At 37.5% G+C, this 13,470-nt stretch overlaps 1 protein-coding gene across 1 annotated transcript; it reads left to right on the forward strand.

Moving 5' to 3' along the window:
• The first annotated feature begins 2,003 nt into the window (after positions 1-2,003).
• Positions 2,004-5,279, forward strand: LOC141812247 (transcription factor GTE1-like). Its single transcript, XM_074700303.1, has 6 exons — positions 2,004-2,271; positions 2,515-2,739; positions 2,903-3,001; positions 3,193-3,251; positions 4,379-4,529; positions 4,890-5,279. The coding sequence occupies exons 2-6, from the start codon at positions 2,530-2,532 to the stop codon at positions 5,046-5,048; spliced, it is 678 nt and encodes a 225-aa protein (XP_074556404.1). The 5' UTR covers positions 2,004-2,271; positions 2,515-2,529; the 3' UTR covers positions 5,049-5,279.
• Positions 5,280-13,470: the final 8,191 nt, after the last annotated feature.

The following is a 13,470-nucleotide window of genomic DNA, read 5'->3' on the forward strand; positions in this document are numbered from 1 at the left end:
TTAAGCATCGGAGTGGTCGCGCCGGGAAAAAACCCCCGGCTCTCCATCTCACGTGTTTTCCCTCTGCAGGTTCTCTATCTAACAGGGAGGAAAATCTTGGACGAGGTGCTGTAGAAGGAGTTAGCCGTTTCGTCCTTAGGCGCATCTCAACAGGAACAATTATAATTAAAAATAATTAGTTCTCAATATTTTGACTTAATTTCAGATCTGATAAATGAAATGACCAGTGGTTACAATATTTTTAGAAAACAATAATTCACATATTAATTTAATTAGTTCAGCTTCGGAGTCGTTGTGGCAGCTGCAGAGACGGATTTAAGTAGGAGCTATCCTGAGCTGTAGCCTAGTCGTATGAGTCTTATAATAATTTATCATTGATAAATATTTCTGAAAGGATTGGTGGTGCAGTTGGCTAGCGGTAGGTCTCAAACCTCCTGAGGTCGACAGTTTGAACCTCTCTCACCCCATAATATAATTTTAATCAGAGATGAATCCATCTTGGGCTCTAATCTAATTGTGCCTATTTTGAGCTCTAATCTAACTTTAAAAAAATTAGATACATATTTGTAGTCTACAATTTGGTATAAAAAAAAATTAATGAATTCTTTTTTTGTTTCATTGTGTTTTGATGTTTAACTCAACTTTTTCATACCTAAAATCAGCACAATCCATCTTTAATTTCTGGATCCGTCCCGGGGCAACTGTTATCCAAAGGCAGTGAAAATGGCAGTCAACGATACAAGTCAACAAATAAAAGTCAACGAGCAATGTGAATCGACGCAGGTCCTGATGAAAGATTAAATGTACAAAATTTAAAGAATCCAACAACGTCGGCGACATCAGTATCGACGACATATACAACCGGTCGAGGTTGACTTTGAATACTTAAGGCGGAAGTCAATATTTCTAATTTAATTATTTTACAGAAGAAAAATAAAATAAAATAAAAAAAGCTCCTAGCGAATCCTACTACATGAGGCTCAAGGGTATCGAAGAGGTTCTCGGGCAAATTTCTCTGATTTTTTTCTCTTCTAATTAATATTTAAAAAATAAAAAATAATAATTATATGATCTTGGTGTAGTTTTAATTAAAATTAGAACAATTTTAATAAAATTAGTGTAACCTTATTTTTTTTAAAAATAATATACTAAAGAAAAAAGAAAAAAGAAAAATCTTTAAAAAATAAAAAAATACAAAAAGAAAAAGAAAATTGATATAATAAGTGGAAGAAAATTCAATATTTTACTGAATAGCATATGTAAAGTTGGATATTATCAAAATCCATCTCATTTAATAATATCTAAATCAAATATCATATTTTCGAAATACTCTTCCTCTTTCTCTATATCCCATCTATCAGTTTCATATGCAACTTTCATAATATCTAAATCACCTATCATATTTTCAAAATATCTTTTCTCTTTCTCTATAAGTCCATCTATCAATTTCATTAACTAATAAATTTAAAATTTTTTAAATCATTTCAAATCAATATTCTTAAAAATCTATATTCTCAAATTTAAAGTTGATAATATAAATTAAAAATAAAAGAGATATGTTAGACTTCAACCACCTAACAATCCCACACAGTCAATTTCAAAATCAATTGTGAGGAGATAAATCAAAAAGTTATAATTGATTATGACGTAAGAGAACATTGTTCAGTTTCGTCAAAATTTGACTCTTATTTACTTCAATAAATCTGTTGTATCATAATCAATTTAATTATATCTCAAAAATAAAAAAAAAAAGACGAAATTAGGTGAATATTTCAAGGATATGACATATGATTTAAATATTTTAAAATTAATATATTTTTTAGATAATATTGAAATTTTATCATGCGGTCACGTCGAAAATAGAAAATTAAAAGGACGCACCTTTTCTTTTTGTTATTTTTTTAAATTTGCTTTTTTTTTTTTTTTAATTTCTTTGTTTTCTCTTTTGATTTTTGTTAATAAACCCTGTCCTCACTTTTCTCCCAACAGAGCCATCACCCCTCTCCCCTCTCTTCGTCTCTCTCGCGACCCCTCACGATTGCCGCCCTGATCTCAATCGCGAGCAGCGTGATCAAGCCGCCGGCGAGGGGCAGCGGCGGCGGCGGCGGCACCTCCCTTCTCCGGCAATCTTGGATCTCCGTTTTTCTCTCTCTTCTTTCCTTTTTCCGGTTCCTCCGCCTCTTCACGACGCCGTGCTTGGATCGGACAACGGAGCCTCCGATCGTACCTCCAACGAGCTGTGGTGCTCGCCTACGCTCCGGCTGGACTCAGGTCTTTCCTCTCTATCCCTATCTCTCTCTCGGTCTCTCTTGCTCACGCCCTCTGCCTTGAATCTGTTGGCAAGATTGGGTAAAGTCATTGCTCCATGAAATGTATCTGTTGGCTTCTTCACTGATCAAAACAATTGATTAGAAGTATTCAATGTTGTTTTAGAAGAAATCCCTTAAAAATTCAGTTGGTATAATTTAAGTCTTTTTTCCCCCAATATTTTACATTATCCTTCTGTGCTTCTAGATCGTTACAAAGCCCATGGTTTCTGGTACAATCAAGAGCCAGATGGAAGCTAAGGATGGCAGTTGGTATAAGAATGTTCAAGAAATATATGCTGATGCAAGATTGGTTTTCACTAATGCAATGAAACACAATGATGATCAAAGTGATATTCATGCTATGGCAAAGTCATTGCTGGAAAATTTTGAAGAGAAGTGGCTGCCATTGCTACCTAAAGTTGTCAAAGAGGTTGAGTTGAGCTACTCTTATTTATTCTCCCATCTTCTTTTGACTTCCAGTAACATTTTGTTTTCCATTGTCTTTATGGATATTAGTTTCTGTTAATGGCATCAAATATGTCATTGTATTTTTGTTTTATCTACTGATTTTTCCTGGATTTTTTACTTCCCAGGAAGCAAGACAAAAAGATGAGGGAGCTCAAACTCTTTCAAATATTCGTAATTCTCGAAAGGCTGCATATGCAAAAATAGCTAGAGAGACATACAATGGGGTAATCTTTGTTGCTCAAAATGTGTTCTTGTTACTTTCCATTTCTGGGTAGTGGTTGTAGTTCTTTTGCTCTAGTGGAGAAGCTGGAGTTATATGGCTATGTAAATGTTATCTTGGTCTTCACCAGGTTATAGAAACTAATCATGTTAGAGCACAACTGTGTTTTTTCCTAACTTTCAATCCGATTTTCAGCTTGATGAACTCAATTCACAATTGGAAGATCTAAGGGCGAGGATAATAGAGAAATGCAGGTAAACAATTTTGCCTCATCCATCATCCTTATAGAATGTATGATATACACACAAGCATGCACCTTTTCTGCTTTGTTGTTTGAATGATTTAATTTAGCTAAACTGCTGAGCAATTATTGACATTTAGAAGTTGATCATTCAACAGATGTAGGGCAAGAATTAGAAAAAGTAGCCTGCCCTTATGTGATTCTTAGCTATAAACTAGTGATTAAGTAGCAAGATATCCGATCGAGAAAGATTATCAGCCAGATAGCAGATCTTAAAATATTATTTATAACATAATTTAATAACCAGGTAGAATGATAGGGCAGATAGAACTCCTGGGAATTCAAAGTATTGGTCTTAGCTAGGATATTGTACTCCAGCCAAGATGATATTGTGTTGGTGCCTTGTTGGCACACCGATTGATGGTGCCGGTGGCTCGGATTAGTATGGAGGCATCAACAAGGAGAATCCTATCTGGCTTCTTGTGTCTTGATGAGTTCTCTCCCTAATCCTATCCATCATCTCATGCCATCTGGAGTGTGCCACAATTAAAGTGTCGAATAGTTGAACATACATGTCATATACATGTTCAGCATGACAATCGGCTAGCAGAATGATATGCTTCCTTTGTGCTAACTGAAAGGATCTTTATAACATGATATATTTGCTTTATGCCATCAATATCAATCATTCATCCTATTTAAATACTTGTTTTTTCCTTAGTCTCTTTACTTCTATACAACTAATTATAATTGTTATTTGAATTCCATAGTAGACCAAGCTAAAACAAAGTTATTAAGTAAATTCCAACCAACTTAAAGAGAGATTATTTTAAACTTGAAAGTTTGTAATCTAATAGATAATTGAATATCGTATTTATGAACAGGCTAATTCTTCTTTCTTTCTTGTTGCTCTTCCCTTTGCATTTTATATAAAAATTCTTTCCACTTATTTAATATTTTTTTTGGGTAATCCAAGTATCCGGCTCTTGTGCTTCATGTGCTTCAACTAATCGACTTATTTAATGAACATTAAAATACTAGTTTCACTTCCATTTAGTCTGCCCTTCTTGTTTTTCCAGCAGTGTGAAAGTGAACTGTGAATATGATGGTGTGACGAATGCTTAAATTTCTTTGTTTCAGAAAAATGACTACTGAGGAGAAAAGGAAACTTGGGGTTGGCCTGAGCACTTTATCCCCTGAAGATCTTAACATGGCTCTAGAAATTATAGCTGAAGACAATCCTAGTTTCCAAGCCACTGGCGAAGTAGTGGATCTCGATTTGGATGCGCAGGTATTTCTCTTTTTTATTTCTTTCATATTTTGTTGCTATACTAGAAAAACTGGCCAAGGATTAGTGATGAGAACTAACCTCACCTAATCACAATATTGTCTTATAGACCTTTTGGATTGAATTTGTAACATTTGCTAGTGGATCGCCATGTTTTTGAAAACCTTTCCATTTGTAACTACCACTTTGCCAGTAATATAGTGCATATGCCTCTTTAACAGATGTGCGAAAAATGGTTAACTTACCGATCTCAAGTTTGCATCGATAACATGTTATTTTGTCATTCAGATAGTAGCCTTCTTTGAGGCATCATTCTCGCTGATCAGAGAATTCAATTTGCTTCTCCTCTTTGTATTGCTGCAGAGTGAAACCACATTGTGGAAGCTCAAATTCTTCATGAAGAGGGTATTAGAGAATCAAGCAAAGAACTCTGTGGTAAAGACTAACGACAACTTGAAGAGAAAGAGAGAGATTATTTGCAAAGCTTTGGTGAAGAGTGCAGCGAAGAAGAGAAACAAATAGAGAGAGATTATTTGCAAAGCTTTGGTGAAGAGTGCAGCGAAGAAGAGAAACAAATAGCTTTCGGTGTTATGATGTTGCTTGATGTCATACATGTAAATGCAACTAACTTTTGTTGCTGAAGCAATTTAGTAGGAACTTCTGAAACAAGTTGCCTTTTTTGTTAGCAGTAATTCTGGCAAACCGACAAAAGTTCGAATCGAGTTTGGCAATGCGGTTATGTGTGTTGGTTGTGTATAATTTGTATTGTTTGCTCTGATGGCAGTGCAAATTGTTGTGTTGTGGTGTTTCCGGCTAAATATCGCGGATGGTCAAGCCACCAGTCAACGAACTGTTTGACGAAGACGATCTTGAGACTTAGCGTAGAGGAGAAGGCGAGCGGGAGCGTCGAACAGGAGCTGCACCTGAGACACACTCAAAGAAAGAGGTTAGACTAGCGTCGGAAATTCTTAACAAGCCACTTCGATGTTCAAGTTAGGGTTTCGATGAAGATCAGGAGCGAATAGCAAGTAGTGAGAGTAGTAAGGGTTTTTGAGAGCCGACTTTTCACGATGGTGAGTTACTCTTTTTATAATCTGCATTAGGGTTTCGTATGCAAGGTCGGCTAACGTACGCCTCGGGTTGCCGCCTACTATCGAAAGCACTTTCCTTCTGTCCCCTCTGCTTTGGCTGTATGTGTAGGGAAGGTACATAGGCGAAGATCGGGTCTGATATTAATATCTTTCTTTTGGTAGTATGTGCAGGTCACGAGGTTAGAGGAAGAGGCCACGTATAACAGTTTGATACGTTTTTTATGAAGTGGCACAGAAAGGAAGGGTGTCAGAAGGAACCAAACTTGTATTATTTGCAGACTAGTCCTTCTTCGAGCGGCGGTGCCCAAGGCTAGTGTCAAAAACTCATAGCTAAGTCTAGGACCTAGCTTGAATGAGGTGGAGTGGCTGAGACAGTATATAGAAGTGAGGTTGGCTAAGACAAGGTTGGCCGAGAGGGGTCGCTGCCTGAGACGGGTCGCTAGTCGAGACGGAGTTGGCTAAGAGGGGCCGCTAGCTGAGACGGGTCGCTAGTCGAGACGGAGTTGGCTAAGAGGGGCCGCTGGCTGAGACGGATCGCTAGCCGAGACAAAGTTGTCACTTCCGGCAGAAACGGGAGTAGCTGATAGCCGAGACGAGAGTGGTTGCTGACTGAGACTAGTCGGAGATGACGGTAAAAGTCCTGCGAACTCGTGTTGGCACCTCAGCCAGAACTTTGACTTTTGGAAGACTTGCAAGAGAGCCACGTCACCTATCTTGACCATCTTTGGAAGACTCAAGTAGCCACGTCACCTATCTTGACCATCTTTGGAAGACTTGCAAGAGAGTCACGTCACCTATCTTGACCATCCACGTCATGGTGTATTCGCTCTATGATATGGTTGAACTTGTACATACAAGGGAAAGAAGGGGAAAAGAAAATAGTAAGTATATAAAATTTATTTTCCTTGTATAACTTTATAATACTTTTTATTTCCTTTCTTGTCTTTTCATCCAAATATATTCCGTCCACCTTCAAATATCCTAATGTCGATTGATTGAGAGAAACAATCATTCGACAGAGGAAGATGCTGACAAACCTTCATGCCCGGTTTATTCCAAAGCACGGATTAGAAAAAGGATGGGCTGCATAAGAGTCAAGAGACTCTCTCCTGTTTACATATAAAAAAAAATACACGATTAATGGAATTCAAATCGTCCGCTCGAAATCGGATGGAATAAACTTTCTATCCTTTCTCCTTGCAAGCTATGAAGAATTATCTTTTTATCCCTTTTTCGTCCGTCCGAAATCGAACGGAATAAACTTTCTATCCTATTCCTTCCTCCTTGTTAGCTATGAAGAATTATCTTGAATAAAAATCAATGGCCAACTCGAGTTTGCCGCATGCACGATGGCCGTCCCGACAGGCGAGACCGTGATTGGGCCTCTCGGCATCCGTTGTGAGAGGTGAGAGGCCACGATTGGCCTCTCTGCGGCCATTGCGAGAAGTGAAGTTGCAATTGACCTCTCTGCAACTGTTGCAAGAGGTGAGGTCATGACTGACCTCTTTGCCACCATCAAGGCCTCTCCATGAACTCACAGCAAGGCTGTGACCATCCTCCAACAGACTCACGGCAATGTCGCAACCATCACGAGGGGTGAGGCCACGATCAACCTCTCCGCAGCTATCATAAGAGGCGAGAGCCAAAATCAACCTCTCTGTATCCGTTGTGACTATCGCAGCCTTGCTGTGAACTCATGACGTGGCCACGATTGGCCTCTCTGCGACCATGAGGAGCACAAGACCGCTCAAGTTCATGTCGACACCGTGAACTCACAACCTCTCCGTTGTTGCCACGAACTTGCGGCCTCTCCGCAATCGTCGTGAGTTCCCAACGTCACGGCTAGGAGCTCAAGCAGCAGGTTGTGAGCCATCGAAGGATTATTTTCCCTCCCATCCTTTATCATTTCTTTCTTTTATCTTTTGTTCCTTCATCTTTCTCTTCTCTTTACCTGAGGATGGTTTTTTCACCATTGAATCCTTTCCCATCTTTGTCCCCATTTTGGAGTAGTAAACATTATTTTCCTTGCTGCATCTCATAAAAATATTATTTTATGCAAAGGTTGTTCAAAGCTTGGCCAAAGTAAGCACTTGACTAAAAATATTTTTATGAAGGTTTTACAGCTCAAAATTCCTTAAGAACTTACTGTACAATAAGACTTTTCACTTACACATTTTATTTACCTTTAATCAAGTAAAATAACCTCAAATTAATTGATTCGACAAATACTACTATTGGATAGTGGATGGCTATATTACAAGCCAATTGAACTCTGCTTCTACCCGACTGCTAAAGCCTCCAGTCACTTAAAAAAATATCCAGTCAATTATTGCTTGAATATTAAAAAATAATAATAATAATAATAATTTTTCTCACTATCAAGCTCTTACACTGAGTTGACTCATCAATTGTTTGTCATGCTCTGATCAACTGAAACAATCTCCACTCAATTAAATTTAGTCAATGGTCCCTTTTTCAGTCGACTTATCTCCTTGTAAGTCTATGCAAACACCTTAACAATCCCTTGGTTAAAGGTTTCAAATCAAGCCACTAGGTTCTATCTTCACATAGATAAAGACATCCTTGTTAATGTTGTCGAAAAATACAAGCCCCAAGATTACATTTCTCGCCCTATAGTCGACTTCGCTAGGCCTCTGTTCATTGGATGCTCCAAGCTCCCAAGATTGCTCTATACCAACTAATCCTCTATGCTTTCGAGTCCATCTCATTTCAAGCCACCCTCGAGTCCAACTCGTGTCAAGCCTCCAATCCATCAAATGCATCAAACTCCCTAAACTTCCTATCTTCTAAACCTCCTTGCCTTTCAAGTCCACCTCGTACCGAGCCTTTGAGTCATTGAACCCACAATCTTATGATCACATTTGCAACCACCCAACACTCCTTGCCATAGTCTATTCGAAACTTCTCGTAAGTTCTCATATTCATCTTATGCCTCCGAGCCAGCACGAACCAACTCAACCTCATCGAGTCAACTAACTCTACAAGCTTCATGTGCAATATGCAAGTCTGTGTGCACATAAAAAATACAAGTGACACCTAAATTAATCCTTCAGATAAACATATCAAACAATTTAGTCAAACTTGACTACTTGGGAGCTTTGTTTCCCAACAAAATCATCTCCTCTGATAAGTATATCATCCACATATAAGAGAAGGAGAATAATTTCTTTAAAAAAATTGTGGAAAAATAGACTGATACCATAAGGACAAGTTGAAATCCATCAGTGATCATAATCTTGTTAAATTTTGCAAACCACATTGGAGTTTGTTTGAGGTCATAAAAATCTTTGAGGAGATAACAAAATTGGTGATAGAGATGAGATAAAGTCTTCATTTCCATGATTAGGTGTTCAACTTCTAGTGGGATAGCTAGAAGAGAAGGATTGCATAGGAACATCATCCACAGAACAAATGTTGGATTAAACCAAATCCCAAGAATCAAATTACAAGTTGAATGTCTCTTCTCTTCTACAAGAAGCCAAATTCAATTTTACCCCAAGCACCTCTTCATGGATTCATGTACCTTTTCATAAATTCATGCATTAATGTTTTGTTGTTTTTCATGTCATCCAAAACCCTATAAATATGGATGAGATGTGAGAGTTGTGACAAGTGTGAGAGTTGTAGCAACAAGAAGTCCAATACAAAAAATCCTATTTGCTTCACAAGTCTTCTTCTTTGTCCTTAAATTTCTTAGTCCCTACTTCTTCTTCCTTCAATCTGGTATCAGAGCCATGGCCAACAATCTTGTTTCTCTTGTACCTCGATTCAATGGTGAAAAGTTTGATTATTGGAGCACTCTCATGAAGTTATGTCTTGAATCACAAGACTTATGGTGTGTTATTGAAGAAGGAGTACCAGCGGAGGAAGATCAATTAACCGAGGCACAAAGAAATATTTTGAAGACCAAGAAGCAAAAGGATAGAAAAGCTCTTTTTCAAATTTATCAAGCCCTTGAAATTTCAATTTATGAAAGGATCTCAAAAGCACCGAGTGCTCAAAGAGCATGGGAGATTCTACAAACAACTTATTCCGATCAGGACCAAGTGAAAAAGGTACGCTTACAATCTCTACGAGTAGATTTTGAAAAATTAGAGATGAAAGACAGTGAAAAAGTTTCAGAGTACTTCACACGAACCACTTCTATTGTGAATCAAATGGCATCAAATGGAGAAATCATGGAGACCCAAAGGGTGGTGGAGAAAATCCTACGAAGCTTATCAACCAAATTTGATCATGTGGTAGTTGCTATTGAAGAATCACAAGATCTTTCACAAATATCCTTGGAAAGTTTGCAAGGAAGATTGGAAGCTCATGAGGTTAGAATTCTTCAACGAAGTCCTCTTATTTCTCCTTCAAATCAAGCGTTGAAATCCCAGTTCACATCCACGGGAGGCCGTGGTTCATATCGTGGACGTGGAAGAGGTCGAAATCAAAGAAGAGGTGGAAGATTCTCTTACCAGCAATCACGAGAAAATGGGAATGAAGAATCTCAAAAGGAGGAGAAACAATTTTCTTACAATTTTCAAAGAGGAAGAGGACGTGGCAATTACAAAGGTACAAAACCTTACATTGAATGTCATTATTGTCATAAGCCAGGACATAGAATAAATGATTGTTGGGAGAAATATCCAGAGAAAAAACGTGAAGCTGGTTTAGTACATGAAAATGAACCTCAAAATTCTGAAACTTTATTGATTGCTAGTGATGGAAATATTGAAAATATTTGGTACCTGGATAGCGGTGCAAGTCGGCATATGACTGGTAATAAACATTTATTTTCAACCCTAGTAGAAGCTAACCATGGGCAGGTAACTATTGGAGATGCTAAGTCCTACAAAATTGAAGGAGTAGGAGAAATCTCTTTCAGAACAAAGTCTGGAAAAATTGACAAAATGTCTGAGGTATTTTATGTTCCTGGTTTACAGAGTAATCTACTCAGCGTTGGTCATTTATTGAGAAAGGGTTTTGATATTCATTTTGCTGATAAGTATTGCACCATGAAGAAGAAAAATCAATATGTGGCAAAGATCAGTTTGGGCTCAAATAATTTATTTCCTCTCAAACTTGATATTATAAATGCTGCTTGTTATCTTACTGCTAATGAAGAAATTTCCAAGTTGTGACATGACAGATTTGGGCACCTAAATTTTCAGAGCTTGAAGGAGTTAGCAAGCAAAAATATTGTTCATGGACTTCCTAAAATTGATGGCATAAGTGAAGTCTGTGAAACATGTCAACTTGGAAAGCAACATCGAGAGGCATTCCCATCTAAATCTAAGTGGGAATCACATTCACCATTGGAACTTGTGCATACAGATCTTTGCGGGCCCATGCGTGTACCATCTCTTGGAGGTAATTTATACTTCATATTATTTGTTGATGATTACACCAGGAAAATTTGGATATATTTTGTCAAACAAAAGTCAGAAGCTCTCTCTTGCTTTAAAGTCTTCAAAAGTCAAGTGGAAAAATCTTCTGGCTATCAAATAAAGAATCTGAGAAGTGATCGAGGAGGTGAATTTCTATCTTCTTTATTTGAAGAATTTTGTCAAAACCATGGAATTAGACATGAATTGACAGCTCGGTATACGCCGCAACAAAATGGTGTCGCGGAAAGAAAAAATAGGACAATCATGGACATGGTCAGATGCATGTTGAAGAAGAAAAATTTACCAGCTGAATTCTGGGCTGAAGCAACTTCTTGTGCCGTCTACCTAATCAACAGATCACCGACAAAAAGGTTACAAAATTCTACTCCAAATGAGGCATGGTATGGAAAGAAACCAAATGTTACTCATTTAAAAACTTTTGGTTGTCTTGCATATTCACATATTCCTGATGCTTTAAGAAGTAAACTTGATGACAAGTCTGAAAAGTGCATTTTTATTGGATACAGCGAAAGAAGCAAAGCTTACAAGCTTTACAATCCAAAAACAAAAAAAATGGTGATTAGCAGAGATGTCCGCTTTGACGAAAAAGCTTCTTATGATTTTTCAGATTTGGCAGGTTCATCAAGTTGGGAAATTCTTGAATTTGAAGATGATTCTTCATCATTACAACCTGATATTCCAGAAAGAAATATGTCTCCATCACCATCGCAAAGAAGAACAAGAAGTTTGCGAGATATCTATGATGCAACTGAAGAGGTAAATGTGACAGATCAAGTCTTTTTTGCATTCTTTGCAGGAGAAGATCAAATCACATTTGAAGAAGCATCAAAAGAAAAGAAATGGGTTCATGCAATGAATGAAGAAATAAGCTCCATCGAGAAAAATGGTACATGGGAGCTCACTACTTTGCCACCAAACAAATCTCCGATTGGTGTGAAATGGATCTTTAAGACTAAAACCAACCCAGATGGCTCCATCAATAAATACAAAGCAAGATTGGTAGCAAAGGGATACAAACAGAAAGAAGGTGAAGACTTCAATGAGGTATTTGCTCCTGTTTCTAGACTCGATACAGTTCGATTAATTATTGCACTTGCTGCTCAAAATGGTTGGAAATTATTACAAATGGATGTCAAATCGACTTTCTTAAATGGTTTTCTTGAAGAGGAAATTTATCTTGAACAACCACAAGGTTTTGTGATAAGAGGAGAAGAAGATAAAGTATATAAGCTCAGAAAGGCATTATATGGGTTGAAACAATCGCCTCGTGCATGGTATGGTCGAATTAATGATTATTTTATCAAATATGGTTTTGAAAGATGTCCTTTTGAGCATACTCTTTATATCAAAAACTCTGAAGGTGATATTATGCTTGTGAGTCTCTATGTGGATGACCTTATTTTTACTGGAAATAATCTAACGATATTGACAGATTTTAAGAACTCTATGATGAGTGAGTTCGAAATGACAGATTTGGGTGAGCTACATCATTTTCTGGGCATTAATGTCCAACAATCAGGAGAAGGAATTTTTATCTCTCAAGAACACTATGCAGCTCAAATTCTTAAGAGGTTCAAGATGGAAAATGCAAATCCAGTATCAACACCGTGCATCATGGGTTTGAAGCTAAGTAAGATTGGTGAAGGAAAGATGATGAATCCAACTATATTTCGAAGCCTAGTTGGGAACTTGATGTATCTCACTGCCACTAGACCCGACATTATGTATACAGTAAGTTTGATTAGCAGGTTTATGGAGAAACCTTATTCAAATCATTGGGAAGCGGCAAAAAGGGTTCTTCGATATGTTAAAGGAACTATTAATTATGGCATCTTCTATAAATCTCATGTTCCTATCAAACTTGTTGGCTATACAGATAGTGATCTTGGAGGAAGTATTGATGATTCTCGAAGTACTTCTGGTTATATTTTCAACCTTGGCAGTGGAGCGATCTCTTGGTGTTCAAAGAAGCAACCAATTGTAGCACTCTCAACTACCGAAGCTGAATACATAGCAGCTTCTTCAGCTGGGTGTCAAACTTTATGGTTACGAGGAATTCTTGAAAGTCTCAAATGCAAGCAACATGATCCAACAATATTATATTGTGATAACCGTTCTACAATTTCTGTATCAAAGGATCCAGTATTGCATGGAAGAACGAAGCACATTCGTCTGCGATTTCATTTCCTAAGAGAACTTGTTAATGAAGGTGAAATCTACCTAGAGCATTGTCCTACCAATGAACAACTTGCTGATATTTTTACAAAGCCACTTGGAAGATCTACATTTTCAAAGAATCTTGAAGCTCTAGGAGTAAGAAGCACATTTGGTTTACGGGAGGCATTGTTGGATTAAACCAAATCCCAAGAATCAAATTACAAGTTGAATGCCTCTTCTCTTCTACAAGAAGTCAAATTCAAATTTACCTCAAGCACCTCT

The sequence above is a fragment of the Curcuma longa genome, chromosome 18 (assembly GCF_044706935.1).
Source record: "Curcuma longa cultivar G26 ecotype Majalengka, Jawa Barat chromosome 18, ITB_CL_G26_1.1, whole genome shotgun sequence".
In the NCBI taxonomy this organism is placed as follows: domain Eukaryota; kingdom Viridiplantae; phylum Streptophyta; class Magnoliopsida; order Zingiberales; family Zingiberaceae; genus Curcuma; species Curcuma longa.